At 35.2% G+C, this 22,752-nt stretch overlaps 1 protein-coding gene across 2 annotated transcripts; it reads right to left on the bottom strand.

Moving 5' to 3' along the window:
• Positions 1-899: 899 nt before the first annotated feature.
• LOC140054220 (uncharacterized) lies at positions 900-21,488 on the bottom strand. 2 transcript variants are annotated; one of them, XM_072099135.1, is made up of 12 exons: positions 21,187-21,488; positions 7,956-8,112; positions 6,717-6,853; positions 6,223-6,358; positions 5,700-5,795; positions 5,147-5,277; positions 4,779-4,870; positions 4,006-4,162; positions 3,400-3,501; positions 2,813-2,971; positions 2,353-2,448; positions 900-1,734 (listed from the first exon to the last, which is right to left on the bottom strand). In XM_072099135.1, exons 1-12 carry the CDS (start codon positions 21,430-21,432, stop codon positions 1,519-1,521), a joined length of 1,725 nt encoding a protein of 574 aa, XP_071955236.1. In that variant the 5' UTR covers positions 21,433-21,488; the 3' UTR covers positions 900-1,518. The 2 variants fall into 2 exon arrangements, with proteins under 2 accessions (XP_071955236.1, XP_071955237.1); XM_072099136.1 differs by lacking the exon at positions 21,187-21,488 and adding an exon at positions 9,922-10,223.
• Between the last annotated feature and the right edge of the window lie 1,264 nt (positions 21,489-22,752).

Raw genomic sequence — 22,752 nt, 5'->3', positions numbered from 1 at the left:
GATGAAAAACCGTAATAATTTATAAAGTTTCTGGTTGAATATCACTACATACAGCAGAAATAATATCTCCCGTCGAATTATGGAAAACCCCACAAAAATGCCTATTAGTGACGCGACCACCAATTGTTTTTTTTTAATAATATGCTATTGTTAGTGATTATTAAAATATTATAAATTTATAGAAATACAATACTTAACATCTGCTACGTATAGCATTATCATGAGATGGGACATTTATCCTAAATGTCAGATTGCTATAGTAATTTCTATTCATCTCATAATCTATTCCCCAGACCAATACAGCGTTATAAGCAGTTTTTAATGATGACATTCAACATTTTCCAGATCAGTTAATAAACACGGTAGCTGTTATACTGTAGCGTTGAAGCGATGTTGACAAATTATGTTATCTTTTATTATCATAAAGCAGTGTAGCTGAAGCGACAAATAGTTGTTTAATGTGCTTATCAACGGGTGTGTTAAATGTGCGTAAACTAACGCACGCTTAAAGTATGCGTGATCTTACGCACGCTTAAAGTGTGCGTGATATCTCACGTACGCTGTGATAATCTCACAATTATTATTACAAACCTTTGCTTTGGTTTGGTTTTATAGTTCATTAATTACCACTATTACCCTGTAGGTCAAATAAGTGACGATCCACAATTTTAAAATAATAAAGAAGTTTAAACACCATTGGATCTAGACGTGACAATTCAAATACTGTATTTCACTTCACGTTTCTTTCAAATTAGCCAGGAGCCAGAAATATTGACACTGTTGTACCGCACAAGAACTAGTAGCAAAATCAAATGATATTTGTATTTAATTTATTAACAATAAAAGTCGTCTAAATCTAGGCTATCACATGACATACAATATCTACAAAAATACGTAAATTTAGTAATTTAAAAAATAAAACAACCATCTGTATAATGTAAAATTATTTGGTTTGTGCTATTATCGACAATTTTGCGCGCACACATAATCACAAGCACATTTCCACGACTCCTATTTTATTTTGGAATGTTCATTAAAACCAGTGTACCGCCCTCTGTAAATTTATGACAGATGTCGATCGTACATACACGATATGTTCATTAAAAAGCGAGTAATTATACATCTCGTTACATGTAGTAATGCTTCTAGTTATACATAGTGAATTAAAGCTAAATTACCAGTGTACCTGTAACCAGACTGAAAAGGAAACCCTAAGCTAGGTATAAAATAGGAATGTATTATGGAATAACGAAAAAGATAGGATGAATAGAAACTGTGTAGGACATGATTGAGGAGCAACAAGCGTGTGCAACCATTTAACGTGAATTAAACAAAGGAATGTATATAAATGTTACCGTGTCTAAGAACAGTGTACTTAATAAAACTAATAAATATGGAAAAGAGATAAATATTAAATAGGGGCATCCATTATACTATATGAATATAGCTGACCGGCAGTATAGGCCTACGATGGCAATAAATAGCTTCATTTCTGTAAGTTGTATTTGTGCGATCTTTTTATAACGGCGTAGTATCGGTGGTTTCGCATATGATAGCGTCCAGGTTTATCTGTACCGATGTCTCGGACTTGATCCTTGACCGCCGATCGCCATTCGACTCGGCGGCATTTCCTGTTTCATCAATGAACTCTTTATCCTGAAATTCTGGTTTCTTTGGAGGATTATGTTTTCGAACGTATTCCGAGAGATAAGCGATGGTTGCTCTATACCCTTGCTGTTAAAACAAAGAAAAACATATTCATTTCTATTATTAATTTTAATTTTCAAAGAACTGAATTTCCTTTATTAATTATATAACATATGGCTACTCACCATGATATATTCAAGGTAATAGAATATTATTTTTATGAAAAGACTTGCGGTAAAAAATAATTTTCTTAGAAAAGGAAGTGGGTATGCCTAAATGTGACTGAATGTTTTCTTTAGCAGGGAAGTACTTGCGGTTCTTAAAATTACCAATTATTACTACCGGAATCTTTCTACCACAGGAAAATTTATTTTGTACAATAGAAATGAATAGAAGAAAGTAACCTTTCGTTTTGACGGCGCGACAATCGAAAAGCAGCCGTTACGTCGACACAAATTTATTCCGAGTATGCACGGAATGGCTCTTCAACTTGAAAGCTACGTTGTCGAATGGTGCGACGTGAAAACGAGAGGTCGCTATTATTACTTATATTGTATTGTTTCATATTTATGTCTCGTCATATTGTATTTTTGTGAGGGTCCCTATAATGATCAGCTTCGGCTGGATGGACCACCCTCGTAAAATATTGTTAAAATATATAAAAAATAACTAAATAAATATAATGACGATATGAAGAAAACTTACCTCAAACAAAAAGTCGCGGTCTTCTTTTTCGATCTTGAAGTCAGTGCCTCGAATGTAGTGAGAATCTACCCCTATTGTTCGCTCATAATCATCCTCCTAGCAACACAAGTGGAGAAAATATCAGATCCGGATGCGAATATTATGTAATCATACGCTAATGCACGGTTCTCAAAGTGCCCTAAAGATTTCCGAACCACGCAGTGCATAGTGCTTTACCGTTCCCGTTATTATGTTGTTACGGTTTCCGCGCATCTTCGGATCCAATCGCTACAATAACATGCTCAGAAATAATAAAGTATGCTCTGCGCGCTTTATTTCACACGCAAGTAGTGGGCAACTATATATAATACGGGGCGCCGTTGGGGACATTACTATTATTTTTTAAAAAATGCATTTATCACACATCGTAAATTATACGACAGTGCGGACGGTGACGGGATAGTGACGTATTTCAACTTACACTGACAAACTCCCTCATCGCATGATTGAATACACTGTTTTGAAGCGAAACTACGTAGTCTTTAAATGAATTGATCTCTTGTCGGTCGTAACCTAGGAAACGTGCCGTCAGATGAAGACCTTTCGACTCGCCATACCGCAGCAACTCTAATGTGTCAACCTGAACAAGATGATAGAAATAAAATTACAAAAACTACACGACGTATCATCCATGTGATATTGTTTGACAGGCAATGGCGTAACGGCTATAAGCGCTCACTGACTGAACACAGGGGCCCATGTGCTTATGGGGGCCCCTGAGCAGGTCCCAGAGGAAGAAAACAGGCATTAAAACATGTCTTAAGGCTAAAAACGTCAGAAAGGAGGAAGGGTCCCTAAACCATGGGTCTCACGTCTCTGCGTTACGCCACTGTTTACAGGCTGAATTTACTGGTAATATGAAAAGAATTTATAAAACACTGACTAAGGTGCTCAGTGACACATGGATTGAAAAGGGAAAGAAGTAGCTGCTCAACGGAAATGTTTTGAGCGTGTGTTTATTTTCATAAATTATTACCTATCGAACTATTACTGTTGAAGATTACTTACGGTTCCATTACCGTCTTCGTCCAATCGCTCAAATACGGTGTTGACGTCACTTCCTTTACCAAACAAAGTTTCAAAGTCTTCATCCGTAAACTTGTCTTTGTTCTGTAAACAAAAATAATTTCTTTGACCGTAGACCTTTGGAAAGGTGGGACTGTACTAGAGGGCACAATGGCGAGTGCTTGGTATTCAGCCTTGAAACTGATTCCATACAAAGCATAACAAATAACTAGTATTACTAGTCTTACGGATATAATCTTTATTTTCAAATTGACTGACCTCAAACTAATATTTTGTTATAAAAGATTCTTTATAGGTCCTTGATTTTCTTTTTGGCAATTAAGTATATTTATATAAAATGCATTCAAACAGATTAAACAGAATGTATTAAACAGAATGTACTAAACAACTCCATTTTAGTATTTAATAAATAAAATAAAATAAATAAAAACTTGCTCCAAGTCTTATTGCCTTTAATGTCTTATGTACTGTATTCACCAAATCGGCTTTTCGTCAGTAAACTAGATTCTAGCACGTATGAAACGCCATTTGTGCCAAAATATTCTCTTTTTAGCAATAATATTATTAAGAAATCGGCTAGCATGTTACCTGTTTGATAAGGTTTTTAAACTCTTTAAAGTCGAGCGTTCCACTATTGTCCACGTCGTGTTCTTCCAAGAGGTCAAAGAAGCGGCTGAACGTTGATATTAGTTTCGTGCTAACGGTATTCTCATCAAGTGCGTCTTGGACAGTCTTTCTCCTTTTCCTACAATATTAGGAATATAATCAAAATTATTAGGTGTAAATTATTGTAGATTTAACCGCGTGCAACCCAGTATTCATTTATTTATTTTATATTTTATTTCACCTTATTTATAGAGGGTGACCCTAAACAGCGTATGCTGGCATATCAAGGGGCCCTCTTGATGAGTTATGACCGTGGCTGTGTGTATACTAGTACACCAAGGTAACTCCCTAATCGTCTAAAAAGATGTATTAGGTTCTTCAAAGTGCACATCATCCAGATGTGTACACTGAATTCGGTTTATAGTCCTTATCCAAGAATACCATGGAGCGAGTGAGACTCGAACCCTTGCCGATGTTAATATGGCAGGGTATTACGGTTGCAGGGTATTACGGTTGCAGGGTATTACGGTTGCAGGGTATTACGGTTGCAGGGTATTACGGTTCCACTGTCTTAACCGCTTGGCCACACTCACTCATTGGTGGTAGATGATTTTTACGCGTCGATTCCGTTTTCTCTGCGTGTCGTCACATACGTTAAGATGAATCGAATTCTTTTCTTTGTCAAATTATTGAAATATTGTTGAATTGATTTTATGATTTAATACATTTGAATAATCTTCACATAATGAAATTACCTTGCTAGTTTTGTGTTTGGGATTTCCGCCATGTTTCCATTATACCGTTGCTTGAAGTAAAGTTGCATGAGACTTGATTCGTCTGCTGTGTACTAAATAATGTGCAAACATAGACGTTCCATTAGTTATCGTTGTACGAAAGTACAGTGTTAATGTTATATTATCAATGCATCATGCTAGGCCTGCTTTCCGTTAATCCTGGTTCTCACTAGAGATGTAACGAATTTATGCAACGTAATCGAGTTGACCAATGACAAGCGACAGTTCGGATAATCCATCACTTGTGATTGGTCATTAATCACTTACGTTACGCTTACGTTCTTGTTAGACTGTAGTTTTTATATCAATAAATTGGTTAAGTTTCTTACCAAACACACACCAAGCGTTTCGTTATTTGTAGGTTTAAATCGGTTGTTCGTTTCAAAAAGACGAGGTACTTCTGAAACGGGTCGAAGCCGTCTGAAGTAATTATCTTCCGGTGCCATCGATAACCACCAACCTGAAACATAACATTATTATTTATTTATTTCAATTCTGCCTAATGATTCTCCGCAACTGGTGGGCACATGGTATTAAAAATAAACAGTTAAACAGTGTAAATAAATGACCTTGTTGGTAGCCAGCAAAAACAGGACCAATTAAATGGCGTTCTAAGCAATCGATTGCGTCTAAAGCGTTTTATATAACACCTAAATAAATTCCTGTCATTTGATTGGACGATTGTGATTGATGAAAGGTTATTATTTTAACTCGGCTCGCACCTCGTTGAAATATAACCTTTCATTATTCACCTCATGCCATTATTTGTACCATTACACTCATAAACATTCATTTGTATAAAATCGTGCTACATACACGGTGGCAGACACAATGAAGTTTATCGTTTGATCGTTTTGACCGCGCTGACTCCTACCTACTTACCGTCGTAGACATGTATTGGGAAATTGCAGAGTATACCGCCATCTACGAACACGTCTTCCGTGTCACGGAGCTTATATTTCACAGCTCCAAGTAAAACTGGAAACAAAAGAAGATATAATGTTTAATTGTCATAGTGCTTCATCAGTATTGGCAAAGTTCCATATTGTGGTCTACTATAGTCTATAGTACTACTATTAATAGCTTAAATTAAATCCCCTTTGGATAAAATTCAAAAGAAGAACTTCGATCTACAATCATCTTTTGAAGTAATCAAACAAGAATATTTTCAGTCAAAATTTAAACTTTCGATTCAGTTACAAATTACAATAGGCCTAATTAATTAAGCAAAACGTACTGTGCACATTGATTGATTGATTAACATTGTTTCTTTTTTTTTTGTCCCTTTTTTATGGGTTGGTATATTCGTTTACTTCTATTTCCGATCTCTAAATCAGCTCATATTGTTACCATTTAACTTTTGGTAATCTAAACAAAATAATAAAGCCTTAATAGCGTATCATACCTGGTAAGGACATGGACATTCGTAATGCTAAGATGACAGGCATGTCAGGCGTGGTTTTTACGTGGCAATATTCGGCAGACATTTGGTTTAGATTGGTAGCAACCGTGCATAGCTCTTTTCCTGTTCGCTCGTAGAACTAAATTAAAACGGTAATATTATCATATAATTAGACAATTGTGAAATAAATGAAAGGCAAACATCATAACAAAATTATGTACGAAAGGCAAACACCGTCAAGTGGACAATTATGTCATCAAAAATAAATAAGTTGATAATGAAATGCATGGAAGGCACACAATAATAAGTAGACAAATGAATGTATGGAAGGCATACGCCGTCAAAAGTAAACAATGTAATTTATGGAAGGCAAACACTTCCAACAATACCACTCCATACACTCTTGCTTCCCGTTGAAAGTAAATCACAATAAATATAGTGGAGGCGTCCTCCGTGCGTGACGTGTAAGGTGATCGAATGATTGTATTGTTTAATACCTCTCTGAATGTGATATTCCTGGAGCCGGCATAATCCTCTAGGTTCACCTCTAACCACTCTTGATATGCTGTGGCTGGATGCCATCCAAACGAACGTTTAATATTCGGTAACAAACTTAGCAATCCAAACTTAGCGTCTATGTAAATTAAACGAATTTAGAGCAGATTTATGTTTAGTTTTTATCAATATTGAAATTTAAATATTTGGTTATACTGTACAATGCAAACAAATAGACAGAAATACGGCCTTGCTGGGAAATACGATTTTGAGAATATCGGAAAGGAAACAAAAATCTGTTGTGCACGACGTAAACAGGTCGAATTGGAATACGAGAAACGGTAAATATCGGCACAGATATAAATATCGGCACAGATATAAATATCGGCACAGATATAAATATCGGCACAGTAAATACCGGCACAGTAAATACCGACACAGTAAATACCGACACAGTGTATACCGACACAGTATAAATATCGACACAGTATAAATATCGGCACAGATATAAATATCGACACAGATATAAATATCATCACAGTATAAATATCGACACAGTATAAATACCGACACAGTATAAATACCGACACAGTATAAATACCGACACAGTATAAATACCGACACAGTAAATCGGCACAGATAAATACTGACACAGATAAATACCAGCACAGCAAATATCGGCACAGATAAACACCAGCACAGCAAATATCGGCACAGATAAATATCGGCACAGATAAATATCGGCACAGATAAATATCGGCACAGTAAAACGTGATACTAAAACAGAAACTAAAATGGCCGATTTTTTTAAATTATTATTAATGCAAATCCGTCTTATCTGAGCCATCTTTTCTGTATTGTATTAATATTAATACTAATACCAGGGAGTTGTTATTTCTAATACCAATACCTGCTAATACTGTAGTGTGTTACGGACCAATAAAAACTATTGCAAATAAATTCGTCAAATCCGTTAGAGATTAACACAAATGTGTTATTTGTTGCTATTCAAAAACCAAGGTTAATCGTCAAAAAAAGAAGAAAAGAATACCCGGATATATCTTATAAGTGTCTACTGAAAGAAATATATTAGTCATTTCTAACCAAACCTTTTTGTCGAAATTATCAAGAGTCGGGACCAACTTCTCTTATTAGGCCTACTTTGACGCACCTTTTCAAGTTGAAGTCACATTATTCTAACTTTACTAAACTAATTTTCACAAATTAATTTCTATACGCACCCAACAGCATGCTCTGGACATCTTTGCGGACCTTTTCTACCTCCACGATGATGTGTCTTGGGGGGATTCCGAGCGCGGCAAAACACGCTGTCAGGGCGCCTAGACTTGTCCCTGCGTAGCGAGTACATTGGTCCAAAATTCCTACTTCATGTAAAACCTATGAAAAATATAAACATTATGCTTTTAATTTCAAACAAATTATATACATATAGCTTGTGGTTTTCTATAAACCTAATGGATGTGGTTAAAATAACAATTGTATTTAAAATAAGATACCGAAAGAATTACTAACATCAAACAATTGTCAAGTGTGTGGTGTTATTTTAACCGAGGTCTAACTACCAATCCCATCCTGTACAAAGGATATATATAATATATTTGAACTGAAAAAAATGTTTTATGTGCAATTTTATATCTTCCTAATTTTACATTTAATAAAAATAGAATTTTTAAAAATGAATACTGTACATCGCAATTAAACATTATCCCAGTTAAAACAAAATTTAAAGTAATTGCTTAAAATCAGACGTTGTATAATAATATCTAATTAACTATCCATAATTCTACATTGTTTGTACCGTATTGTCATTTCCTCCATTGTATCATTTACGATTGACAAGTGGTGGTGTTAAATGCCGTGACGCGTACACATTACATGGCTGGCAGAGTTTTTTTAAATAAGCATGTTTAATAGCTAGTGTCGGATTGTTATGACGATAGATTACGTAAGAGTACAATAGTATGTGCAGGTCACCTAACACCTTAGCACCTTGATATTACGTAACATGCAGTAGGCTACAATCGTACGCAGGCAAGCCCAACACTTTTCACACCTCACAGTACAATCGTACGCAGGCTAGCCCAACACTTTTCACACCTCACAGTACAATCGTACGCAAGCTAGCCCAACACTTTTCACACCTCACAGTACAATCGTACGCAGGCTAGCCCAACACTTTCACACCTCATAGTACAATTGTACGCAGGCTAGCCCACCACTTTCACACCTCACAAGCAAGCCAAGTACTGTCGTTACAGTATTTTGTTTCCACATACATAGTTCATAAATTTATTTCCATTTTAATTTTCACCGTAAACCAACGGATAGAACACTTAATTTCTGTATGTTGATCTTTTCGGAAATAGTAGTTCGGAAACATGTATGCTCGTATCAACTACATAACATGTAACGGGGATATCCCATTATTCCCCAGAAAGAACAGACCGTCAAAACATAATAGAAAGTTAAAATTTACATGGCTGCCCACGATACAGTACAAATTACTGTTTATTAAAACATACTTAAATATATATATATCTGTCTGTCTGTAGTTTACATAGAACACTACCGCAATATTGGTCGGTCCTACTAAACACTAAACGGAACCAAACGAGATTAATGTTGCAAATATCTACCAAACGAGAGTAGATAATTGTTAATTAATTATGAAAACCCAACTTTTATAGCAGAAGTCGGTTCTGTTTTCTCCATGAAAAAAAAATAGAGTAAAAATAAAAAGCATTACCGCATGCATACCCTCACTTAGAACTAATCTAGTGTAAAAGATAGATCCATCTATACATTGCAGTGCCAGCCTCATGTTTACGGAATGTAGAATTCCCTCTTTTTATGAATTGTTAAGAATATCAATATATGGCCTGATGTGTAGACTTAATGCAAGCAAAAATATTTTAATCTCAACGATTATAAGAACGTCTTAGTTAAGTCGAAGATACTCTCCAGATGGAATGCCATCCTGAGATGAGTAGGCCTAGTAGTAATTTTGTTTATTTTATTTATTTCATTTATATGTAATTTACTTTCTATGGACCAGAGTTTCCGAAATAAAAGATTGAATGAATGAATGAATGAATGAATTACACAGGTTCACACCGTGTACCCATTGCTCTATGTTTACCCCCATACATAATAGTTTCTACAAAAATATTTCACACACATGCCTACCTCTAATGCACCCGTGTAAGCGAACAGCCTGTTTCCGCCGCCTCCAAACACTAAGTTATGAAATGGAAAATCATATTGAGCAAGTTCAAATAACTCTTCACGAAGATTAGGAGGAATGGTGCACTTTGGTACTTCTACTCCTCTTCGTTTAGCCAACGCCTCAAGTTCGTTCAAATTGGCTAATTTCGATTTGGAGTAAAACCTACTGCGAACATTTCGCCGTCTAGATACGTTCACACCCATGGTATCACACTCAATACAACTGAACTTTAGTAGTTGACAAAGTTTACGACTGAAGAATAGCCAGCTTAGTTCCGGTATTTATCCAAGGTCAGGAAATCGCCATAGAAAACAAAAAACTTGGCAAAACCTCCAGTAGGAAAGAGGGCAGTACATTCATTTCTTTCAATGAATACAATCTCAGTAAAAACTGAGCAACAACTCTGAATAATAATAATAATAATAATAATAATAATAATAATAATATATCGTGATTGATCATTGCTTTTGGATCAGTACACGTTCTTAAAAAATAACTATACGTAATATAATGTATTAGAATATATATTCGGGCACTGTGTTGTCAGTTGTATACCGTACGAGAAAAGTGGCATTTTGTAATGCTGTGTATATTTTATATGCAAATGACAATAAATGGAAGTAATTTTCCACTGATGAATGAATTACTGTGTCAATTAAGGACAGTCCATGTAGGCTTAGGCCTTGATTCACCAGGTGAATAAATAATATTACATCAAACAAGGGAATTAGTTTAGGTCATTCATCCATCAGCCAGGACGGTAGGCCTACAAAGATTTTTTTTTTATTAAGGAAATATTTCCTTCACTTTATTCCAAATCACAATTTTTTTACTTAACAATTTTAAAACAAATGCAATAATATGAAAAGGAATAGGGCAATCACGAACAAGCAAAGCTTTACAACTGTGGCACCCTTTAAAAATATAAAACAAATTATTTTAATAGTATGCATGAAAGAATCGAAATTTAAAAACAGTTTTTTTTATAGTACTGCAAGATAATAAATATGAAACTACTAACTTATATTGGACGGGGACAACGATGAAAGAACAATAATGCTGTTTGGTACGAAGGTAGACATTTACATTTAGGCCTATACATTAAAACAACAAAATAAAACTTACTAAACGATTAAGTAAATAATTATAATAAACCAAAATATAATTATTAACCCGAATATAAGAGCCATTTTATTTCACTTTACTAAAAAAAGTAAAAAAGTTTGAGAAGCCTAAATGAAAGCATCGCTTGCAATGAATAGGCTCCTCAAGTATTTATTCTAGATTACTACTGAAACTACTGGTATTATTATTTTTTATGTAATAAATTTACAATCATATGAATTACCAGATGAACCATAAAAATCTCGTAATGTTATTGACGAATGGAGTACTTGGCCACAAGTGACAAATAAACCAAGTTCGTTATAGTTTTAAACTCCAATGTGGCATTTTTGTGGAAAAATGTGGGTAAATTCCGATCTTCGACTTTGATCAGAACAAACATCGTATTTAACAGCTCTTTAAAAATGTTTATACGGTCGTCGCGAATATTAATTTTACATTAAGGATGAAGACTTGAACAAATGATGTATGTTGATTCGTCACTTCTAAAGCTCCCTAGAATATTCCCACCGATTTATTCTTTTGAGTTTTACCACCAAACAAGTGTTATCCGAAGGACCATTTTCAATGGATAAGTTATCGTCACAAAAGACTGAATGTATACTAGCATCGTTCTCCATGACAATAGTAAATAAAAAGTAATGTATTTGACCTTTCCAAAGGTCATTTACGGATATTGACCTCTGGTATACTGTAGAAGATTTTGGGGTTTTTTCTTTTGGTACAAAATAAGAAATAAATACCCTAAAACGTGCCACCGGCGGTTTATTGATGCGAACTGAGATAATTGTTCATGGAGTGAGCAGTGTTTAAACACAATTAATTTGGTACTGTATTCTAATAAAGTAAAACACTGAAGCAAGAAAAGGTGTGTAACCAACGTGCGCACAGAGGAAATGTTTTAATCTTTTGTATGTCATCTTTCGGAAATAGAATTTGGTGCTCAGGTAGGCCTACTCCAACTGGAGGTATAAAATTAATGAATGTTAATACCTCCCTTCTAGCATTCCACGAAAGAAGAGCAGAAGGTACGTTTCAAAGACCGTCTAGACGTACAACATCAGTGTCTGACAGGGTAGTAACAAAGTGCGAGGCAGCGAGGCACGCGAGGCAGGGAAGGCATGCGAGGCAAGTCAGAAATTTATGCGAGGCATCGTTTTACCATCATCAAAAAATGCGAGGCATCATTTTATCATTTCTCAAAATTGCAAGGCAGGAAATCACCGAAATTGAAGTAGCCTAGGCCTAGCTAGGCCCGCTAGGCTAGTTTCCTTTTGCACCTGCCTTGTATTTTAACCAAATTTATCCTGAATACCACAGCTTAGAATTAGTAGGCCTACTTTAATGAAGAAAAATCACATAAAAGTAACAATAAATCCATTAAATTGGTGATTTTACAGACGTTGTTTTTCTCGCATTTCGCACACTCAATGTTCAATATTTTGGTTTCTATGGAACGCAAAAAGAGCAAAATTAATTAGAGGGCTAAAAACTCTGTGGAATCAATTTATATTTAACGCATTATTTGGTGAAAATCAAGTACAATTTCAATAGATTTTGTCACTGTCAGTAAGGAAAAATGTTACTGTTCACCGGTGTACTGTTGATAATGTACACGGTTTCGGTAACCTTTTAAAGAATAAAATAGAAACATTCATCATAATATCCTTAGTAGGATGTCCTAGGTCTAGACTAGGTAGTGATGTTGATTTAGGATCGATTATTATTCTTGGAAAACAGAACAGTATCAGCAGTAACATATTATAGCATTTTTATTGACAAATTAACAAATATATTGAAATAAAACGTGTTTTTCACCAATAAATGCATGAGAAATTGACGCATTCCGCTGAGTTTTAGTCCTCTATTATCGTTGCTCTTTTGGCGCTCCATAGAAACAAAAATATTGAACATTGAATAAGTGAAATTCGCGAACAGTGTGCGAGAAACACGCCTGTAAAATCATTAATTTAAGGATTTATTTGTTACTTTTTATGTGATTCTTTCATTAAAGTACTCATGAGGTATACTTCTAAGGTGTGGTATTCACACGATAAAGTTAGTTATCAAATTTGGAGTAAAAATACAAGCGAAGGAAACTAGCGCCAGGTTTATTAGTACGTACATGGACAACAATAAATAAAAATCGTTCGTAATATACCTAGCTTACTAAAACAGGAATAGTGTATCATTATTAAATATTACACCAATTATTGTTATATCAAAATTGATTAAATTATCTTCTACATAGGCCTCTTATCTAGGTTAGGGCTAAGCATATTAGCTAAAGTTTAATTTTAGGCCTAGTATTACAATTGTCGGACGTAAGTCTTTTTTCACACGCGCTCCAGAATTCTGTCGCAATTTTTTTCTTTGCGGCATGTTATTGGATCGGCATATCAGTTACCTTTTATTCACCGCCAGTTAAGCCCCTTTCTCACAGAGCTGAGTGCCAGGAATATGGCGGGAATATACCATTACCATGCCGGTATGGATTTCTGTGAGAACGGGTCGTCTCGGCATCATGCCGGCACCGACATGACCTGCTTTAGACCTAGTAATATTCTAGGGATATTCCCCGCAATGCCAGACGGGCATTCTGTGAGAACGTAACGCCGTTATATTCCCGGGTTCCCTGTCGAGGCTTCAGACACCTTGCGCGGTAAAGTGTATGGTTGTATCACTTTGGCGCCGATTCAATTCAATTAACAATAATAATGTCGAACTGGAGGGATAATGAGATAAGAGAGAGAGAGGGACAAGAAGAAATTTGTAGCATAATCTATAGCAGGCCTTGGCCATATAGCTCTTTGTTGGTGCCTTACTAGCCTGACCCTTCGTCGCCTTGTAAATTGTACAGCCTTCTAAGGTGTTTTACAGATTGCCGATGACGACTAATTAATTGCTGTACCTGTATAATATATGCACAATATACTGTACATAGCATTTATTGCATAAATATGCTATAAAGGAAGATAATAATCTGTAACTTAACATTCGCCGCCATATATCCCTAGACAAAAATAATAACAATAAAGGACGCCCTCAATAATTATTTTGTCAGAGACTTTTTATTGGCCGAATATGCCCGACTCCTTTCTCACAGAAAGCCGGTATATACCGGTTATATTTCCGGCACGATAGTCCGATGAGAATGGGTATATGCCGGTAACGATACCAGCACGACGCCAGCACTGTACCGGTATATTGCAGACACATCTGTGAGAAAGGGGCTTTTATTGAACTTTTCCTGGCAATCGCTGTTCACCTTATTTGCGAGAGAGGTACACGTGTTGTTCCTAGAGAATGGAATGTCAAAAATGTCTTTGGCACGCCGCTCAGAGAGAAGTCTGTGCGTTGCTGCTGAAACCACGTGCTATAGGAGGGGAATGCACCACAATCCTCTGAGCTGAGGGCTGAATCATTCCGCTACCTGCTAAATAGTAAAGAGGGATTTTCCATCTCTCGGGTCTATAGTGTAGGCCACTATGTAATTTCGTGTCATTTTTTTGTTAAAAGCAAAATTCCAGCTGATTTAGTGTCTTTAGGATGTAAAGTAATGAAAAAAATATGTTGCCATTTTTTTTAAAAAGCTTAAGGGTGTCAAATCCAAGATGGCCGCCAATACGTAAAATATCCAATAAATGTACCATATTGGACAAAGTAACACCCATTATGAATAATATTTTAAGTTCATATGGGTTCTCTGCTATATAAGAATTATTATAAACCTATATTCATTAGTATTCTGACATTTTGAATTTCAAAATGGCCGCCATTTTTTAAAAATGGATTAGATTTCTTATTAAAACATGTGCAAGTTATGACGTGGATTGAAATCACATAAAATGATAGGCCTATGACAACAACATTGATGATTAACACAAAATGGCGGCCATTTTGAAATTCAAAATGGCCGCCATTTTTTAAAAATGGGTTACATTTCTTATTAAAACTTGTATAAGTTAAATAAAATTAGATTGAAATACACAAAATGATATGCTTATGACAACAACATGGTGATTAACACAAAATGTTGACCATCAGGAGCTCTACAGTACTGACAGTACACTTCTTCATATTAAAACATCTTATAAACTTCTTCAGTTAAATGACAACTAACTCTGCCAAAGTCCTTCAATGAAATATTTCTAATCTTGAATGCGATACAGTAAGTTGACCTTCCTTCGTTTTCTACTACTGTATCCATCAAACTTCCACAGACTGATCTGCGTTCCCAACAACCTTGTTCAGAAACAAATTGGCAAAATAACTGAAATACCTCATTTCACCGGCAAATAATCTCTATAGGAGTCCTCTTTTACTTTGATAAGTTTGTGACCTGTATTCACCGTCATATATATTTTTTGCCAATATTCGTCTTTTTATTAGGATACCATATAGACAGTTTGCCTTCTACAAGACTTTTACCAATGCCTCAAACATTTTCTGTCCAATTTCATCATGCCATGGCCAACAAACACCTGCAGCATTCTTCAATCGAGATATCATCTCTCTTTAAATGTTTAAATGATTTGCCAGCTCTGATGAAATCATTAATTTGTGTTATTCCAATTATACCACGCTCAATGACCCTGATCAATTGATGATGTAAATCCAGCAAGTCCCACACATACATGTCCTCTCATATACATATATAGGGATATAGTTTAACCACATCATTAGATTTCGTCGACTCTCAGTATTCAAGTTAATATCTTTATGATCGGCGTCTTTCAAACAAAATGATACTTAACTTAGAATCTCTTTCTCTGTCTGCATTTGTAGAAGCAAGTTGTAGAGAGAAAGCAGAATTAGTGTGCTTTTGTCCTTTACAGATGTTTTCCATTTAAGATATTTGTGGCATAGGTAATACAAGTTCAGTTTCAACAAAAGCACTTGCCTCAACACTATTTTCACAATGATACATGTCCAAAAGCCATATAGTTCACCGGGTCGACATAATAATTGCTTTTCGATGTCATCTCTGTCCACCTCCACTCATCTCGGGCAAGAGTCATCACCAGGCATTCTTGTCTTTCCCTAGTACATGAGTTTTTATACCACAACCATGTGCACTCATCAAACGAGTGTATAATGCTGGTCTGTCTGTAGGGGGTAGGCCTACATATCTAATGAAATTGGTTGAGATTGTAGAAGATGAGAAGTAGGAGTTCATTCATTTACAAGGTTATTTATAGGCAGAGCTGTATCTGTATTTCTTTCAAGCTTCTACCAAAAGTTGACAGGTTGAAAACTTACCAACCATACTGGTGACTATGGCCCTGAAGGTTCAGGCATTGAATTACATAGCAATAACGCATTTATTATTTAACATATTTATACAGGATTTCACAATAAGGTATAAATGCACTTGTTTTATATTGTGGTCCTGTCTCCTGTCAAGTTTCAGTTTCATGAAAAGAAATGAGATCTGCAATTTAGAATCTATATCTATATATAAATTTACGTAAGGGCAAAATTCGGTAAATCGCGCCTTACTTTTAGAATTTTTACTCGATGGTATGTAAAGTTGGTTCGTACTTTCGGTACTGATTTTAACCACCTGATGTAACCCTGTTTACTAATTAAATTAAGTTAGATAATTAGTTATTGACGATTAAAATATAAATTTACGTAAGGGCAAAATTCGGTAAATCGCGCCTTACTTTTAGAATTTTTACTCGATGGTATGTAAAGTTGGTTCGTACTTTCGGTACTGATTTTAACCACCTGATGTAACCCTGTTTACTAATTAAATTAAGTTAGATAATTAGTTATTGACGATTAAAACGAATTTAGGTTCAAAGATTTGCCCCAAATAGGGGTGTTTTCCGATCGTGGTATACACTGTCTAATGGATGTCCATCTTGAAAAATACCCGCCACAAAAATGCGAGGAGGCTTCGCATTTTTCTATCTCCTCCTACGATAATTGTTTTTAATAGCTGAAAACCGGTTGAACAGTTCGAGTACAGCATCATAATGTTGAAGACAGGCCGATTTTCTTTAAAAAATACTATTTTGATACATTTAATATACGTTTTTACAAATGTATTGATTTGTGATGAATGGAACATTCCAAATTATTTGGTTTAACCATACAGGTATAGATTTAGATTTATGGGCCTCCTTGGAGAATAAACATAAATAGTATTGCAATGCTGTACAATACTGTTAAGGTATTAACCACTTTTGATCGCAATTTGAATCGCAAATGTCTTACTGTGAGTGTTGGTACTGTTAGATGTAATATAAAAATATATACAAATAAACTTTATTACTGTGAGTGTGGGTAGGCCCTACTGTTAGATTATAAACATATAATATACAAATAAACATTCCAAATTATTTGGTTTAACCATAGAGGTATAGATTTAGATTTATGGGCCCCCTTGGAGAATAAACATAAATAGTATTGCAATGCTGTACAATACTGTTAAGGTATTAACCACTTTTGATCGCAATTTGAATCGCAAATTTCTTACTGTGAGTGTTGGTACTGTTAGATGTAATATAAAAATATATACAAATAAACTTTATTACTGTGAGTGTGGGTAGGCCCTACTGTTAGATTATAAACATATAATATACAAATAAATAAACGTTATTACTGACAGTTGCTTCTCAACGTTTGTATTAATTAATAATTTAAAAATATATAAACGTCGTAGTGGTGTATCGTTACATGTACTTTACTATTTCAATCGACTATGACAGTGAGAGTTTTAACAAAGTACCGTATTAAATCGTAAATGTTTTACTGTATTTAGTGGTATATTATTTATAGGCCTATAAAACATTAAAAACAATATTTCGTTACTGAGTGGATAAGAATAAATTTTAAAATGTTTCCTCTTTGTACCTATCTTCTTCCCCCATCCCTCAACCCTTAATGTTACATACAAAACACAAATTGGGTTTGTTTAAATGAGTCCAAATAAAAAAAATTGTTTCTCTCTCGGAAGTAATTCCCAGGGTGCTAATTTTGGTTGACTACATAAATCATTGTGTATATTTATTCGTTTCTGTAAACGACAATGTATTATAGTCCTGCGGTACGTACATTTGAAATCTCCATTTTTTTCTCGCTGGAAATACTGTGTATTCGAGAACCATCTGTGGGCACGACCTAGTATATATAAATTATGGTTAATTCTGACATAGGCGAGCACAATGGAAAAACTTTGGAACAAATGTCTGCCTTGGATACCTACCTGAACTATCTTAGGTGTACCGCAAAATGTAAAACAGTTTTCACTATTACGATATTGTTCCATATTTCTATCTTAGGAATATATTATAAAGAGTTTTAAAACAAAATTTCTGATTCATTGGTAGATTTTCAACTCAATTTCAATTGTACGTGGTCAAAGTAATTTCCGGATTCACGATGAGTTCACAGGTTCACCTTGCAACAACTACCTGGTTTCAGTTAAGTTGGTCGTTAGTGGCTATAGCTATTTTAGTTTTTTGTTTATTTTCGGATTGGACCGCGCGTGTGAAGGTACAGTAGTTAAAAAATAAAATCCCGATAGCCGAGTTTTATTGAGTAAGCTGGCAGGAATAACTGTAGGCTATCTGTGTCCCATTAGGGCCCATATTGCAAGCCGTCTAAACATCTTCTTTCTTGGGCCGAAACGGCCTACACTGTCGCGGAAGTTAGTTTCAAAAGATGTTTAAATTAAATAATGTATTATGATGGTATTTATTTGAATAAACGCCTCCCCAATAAAACATCACTTTGAATAATAATTGCCTACACCCCCCCCCCCTCCACCCCTCGGGTGTTAACTATAATTTACCAAGCATTTATTAAAATTTTTTACCACTTTTCATATCTATTAGAGGATTTTATTTGATTATAAATGTTACAATATTATTAAAACTAAAAAATCCCTTGAATAAGCATCTCCCTCAAATGAACTCTGCCTCCCCACCTCCACCCTATAAAACAATAAACACTATACTTTAAAATGTTATTAATCATCTAAGACACTGTGAAACAGAGTAGGTTTAGTTTTTCGAATGTCAAGCATTTTCAATAATGGTAACCGACAGAAAACGTACAAGGAGAACGTCCTTCTAAATCCTTTTTACCCGAGTCATTATCATTCCGAGAACCTTCGTTTACACTTCCTAGAGGGGAGCGAGCGAACTAGAGGTCTAACCCTCTAGTTAGACGTAATTGTTGTTGAATATTTGATATAAATTGTTAAGTTGTTCCATACTTTTGCAAATCCAACTTTGAACGATTATTTAATTTAATAGTCATAGTGGGGTATTATATATCTGTTATATAGAGGACATTGACAACTTTAGACAGTCTTATATTTACAATTTACAATCCTGTGAGAAGTGACAATTTTAGAACATTGTGTACAAACAACAATTTATGCACACATATTTAAAAAAAATTATTTAAAGAATTTAATTTTTAGTGGCGGCCATTTTGAAATCCAAGATGGCCGACAGATTATCGCTTTACATAGTTAGGATTGTATAATGGGTACAGTAATACCATCAAAACGGACTTGTTCCACATTCATAATTTGTATTATAGGTGATATTCTGATTTTTAATAGGGTTATTTGAATGTTGGCGGCCATCTTGAATTTGGTCCTTTAAATGTCCTTTGAAAAAATGGCAACATATTTTTTTTCATTCCTTATATTATCAAGATATGAAATAAAGTCAAAGTTTGCTTTTAACAAAAAATATACACGACATTCATATAAACGACATACCAGCCTACACTACTACTGGATCTAGGCGCAGGGGTGTGACCGTGTGACAAAATATTATTTTCACTCTGCTTTGTTCGAGAGACATGTGAGTGAACACGCTCGAAATGCCAACAAACATTGCAGTCATTTGATGAGTGTGTCGCTATAACAATTATTGTTTATCGAAAGTTGAAGACTGTCGTTCAGATTTTTGAACCGTAGTTTGGGCACTTTTGTAAAAGTAAAATTTGACACGATATGACTTGAATGAAAAAACAATCGTTACATAAAAATAAACAACATGATGAGTGTATACACGAATCTATTTAGATACGCTTGTATCGATTGATTATTAGGCCTATAATATAGCATAATAGCACGTTAAGATATGCCTCGCACCTTTTTGAAATTGTAAACTATATGCCTCGCATGCCTCGCACTTTTGGAAATGATAAAATGATGCCTCGCACAAATATTTGGCATGCCTCGCATGCCTCGCTGCCTCGCACTTTGTCAACACTCATCGATTGATTATTAGGCCTATAATATAGCATAATAGCACGTTAAGATATGCCTCGCACCTTTTTGAAATTGTAAACTATATGCCTCGCACTTTTGGAAATGATAAAATGATGCCTCGCACAAATATTTGGCATGCCTCGCTGCCTCGCACTTTGTCAACACTCTGTCTGACATGTAGGCCTACACAAGGTTAAGTATCGCATTTCATTTCATGAAGTGTTTCATGTACTGTACGTCTTGTTTAATAACAAAGCATTTTAGCCTTGATAAGAGGCCTACAGCACCTTTATACATAAAATTAATTGATATCTTTGCAACAATGAGTGGTGGTAGGGGTGCGTGTGGTGTTATTTTTGTGGAATTTGTATGTAAATAATTATTGTTTGAAAATCACAGTTTACGATGTGGAAATGCTGATTCCAGAGTAGAAAGAAAATTATGTTTAAACTTTCCTGCTGATTTGGTGATGTATGTGGCGGTACTGTACAGTACATTATTTCCACTCCCATGGTCAAGAAGTTTTAGCTGTAGTCCGAATAGGGATTTATCTTACTAGGCGAGTAATGTACATTGTGTTAACCAGTTCTCACAAGAGCATAATCCTATTATAAAACTGATACAAAAGTGTACTTAGTACCAAAAGAATGTAAGTCTACACTTTAAACAACACCCCACGATTATGCGTGCTAAATCGAATAAATGGACAAATTTGTTTAGTTTTCCGGGATGGGCTAAGTATTAAAAATCGATAAATAAACTGAAGTGGTACGTCAGTCAATGACATTCCTTTATTTGAAGTGCCAAATATACGCCTGTTCTAAGTATTAACTCAAAGTTTTCGGGGGAAACATACCTCAAGTGCGCCAGTGTAAGCAAATAACCTGTTTCCACCTCCACTGAAGGCTAAGTTCTTAAACGGGTACTGGTACTGAGCAAGTTCTTTAACTTCAGCTTGGAGATCTGGATGAACAGTAAAGTTAGGATCTTTAATTCCACGACGTTTAGCCAAAGCTGCTGTGGGACTTAAACCCGCCAAAGCACCGTCTTGTATTATTACACTACGTCTTCTATTCTTAAGTGGTTGACAGGTGTTCCCCATCGTGTAGACGGTACGTAAATAACCAATATAATAGTTGTTAGGATTGCGAGATGTCAGCTTACTGTAGCTGGACGAACTAAACAATGATAATCCTTTCTCCGAGTCGTGAGTCTTGACCTAGATAATAAGCACATGCTGGTATTGGGTTAGTAGGCCTACCACTGATGGCGCACTAACACAATACAGTCAACACTTTCACAAACCCTCTGTTTTACCATGGAGAAATAAGTATTTCTCCATGGTTTTACGGACAGACGTCCTCAATGATGTCATAATTGCTACATTTTGTCCAACATTTCTTTCGTAACTTATACGTTTTATGTGAACAAACTTCAGTTATAACCGTATTGAAGTCAGCTATTTAGCTATCGCAATCAATATAATTGAAATATTTACTTCTTAATCATGAATTAGTTATCCGCAACGAAATCACACTCAGGATAACTCCTTGTGATTGTACGAAATCATCATCATCTTTTTTTTCTTTATCTTCTTTCATTCTGTATTTGATTCATTATTATTGATTAAAATGTATTGATTAATTAATGTAATTTAATAATTGATAATACATGTTTTTCTTCTGAACATTTAGAAACTTTCTCAATTGCTTTCAGAGTAAATGAAAATGTCGTCTGTAATTTTACCAATCACTACGCGAGTGATAATTCCCCCAGCCTAGGAGGAGCAGTGTACACAAAGTGAATTTCGAATAAAGTAACTGTAAGATGTTTATGTTCTACGCATCTACAGTACGTTACGTCAGACGAAGATAACTTAAACTAAGCCAACTTAATGAATGCCTCCAGCACTCCGGTATATCCAAACAACCTGTTCCCTCTGCCACTCTGAATACTAGATTATTGAACGGGTATTCGTCAGGCCCGTAGCCAGAATGCATCAGAGGGGGGTTTTCTTGACACCAAGTATTTTGCGAGCGCAGCGAGCAACTGTAGGCTGGGGGCCAGGGGGCCGCCAAGGGCTCCCGGTCGGGGTCCAGGGGGCGAAGGCCCCTGGAAGCTTTGGCTCTCAGAGCAATTTCGGTTGTTTTAATAAGCTTACAGAGACATTTTTTACCTACTAAAATCTGAGTTATGCAGAGAAATTATATAGTACAGTATTATGGAAGTTAGTAGTACTGATCATGAAATACAGCTTTATTGTTGCAAAAAAGTATATTATATTAGGCCCTTAAATAATTTCTTATCCTATAAACATAAAAAACAAATAGTACCGTATATTCCTTTGTATAAGACGCACCCATAACGGAGACTAAAATATTAGTATTTTTTATGTAGTCGATGCATGTAATTTAAACATTTT

Source organism: Antedon mediterranea, chromosome 7 (genome assembly GCF_964355755.1).
Source record: "Antedon mediterranea chromosome 7, ecAntMedi1.1, whole genome shotgun sequence".
NCBI lineage: Eukaryota > Metazoa > Echinodermata > Crinoidea > Comatulida > Antedonidae > Antedon > Antedon mediterranea.
This window is presented reverse-complemented; position numbering and strand designations above follow the sequence as displayed.

Excerpts from the sequence above, each read along its gene's own strand:
- LOC140054220 (XM_072099135.1), bottom strand. The coding sequence starts at position 21,432 with ATGGGGAACACCTGTCAACCACTTAAGAATAGAAGACGTAGTGTAATA. Across the intron at positions 8,113-21,186 it reads CTTACACTGGCGCACTTGAG|GTTTTACATGAAGTAGGAAT; the intron begins GTATGTTTCCCC and ends TATTTTTCATAG. Across the intron at positions 6,854-7,955 it reads TGTCCAGAGCATGCTGTTGG|ACGCTAAGTTTGGATTGCTA; the intron begins GTGCGTATAGAA and ends TAATTTACATAG.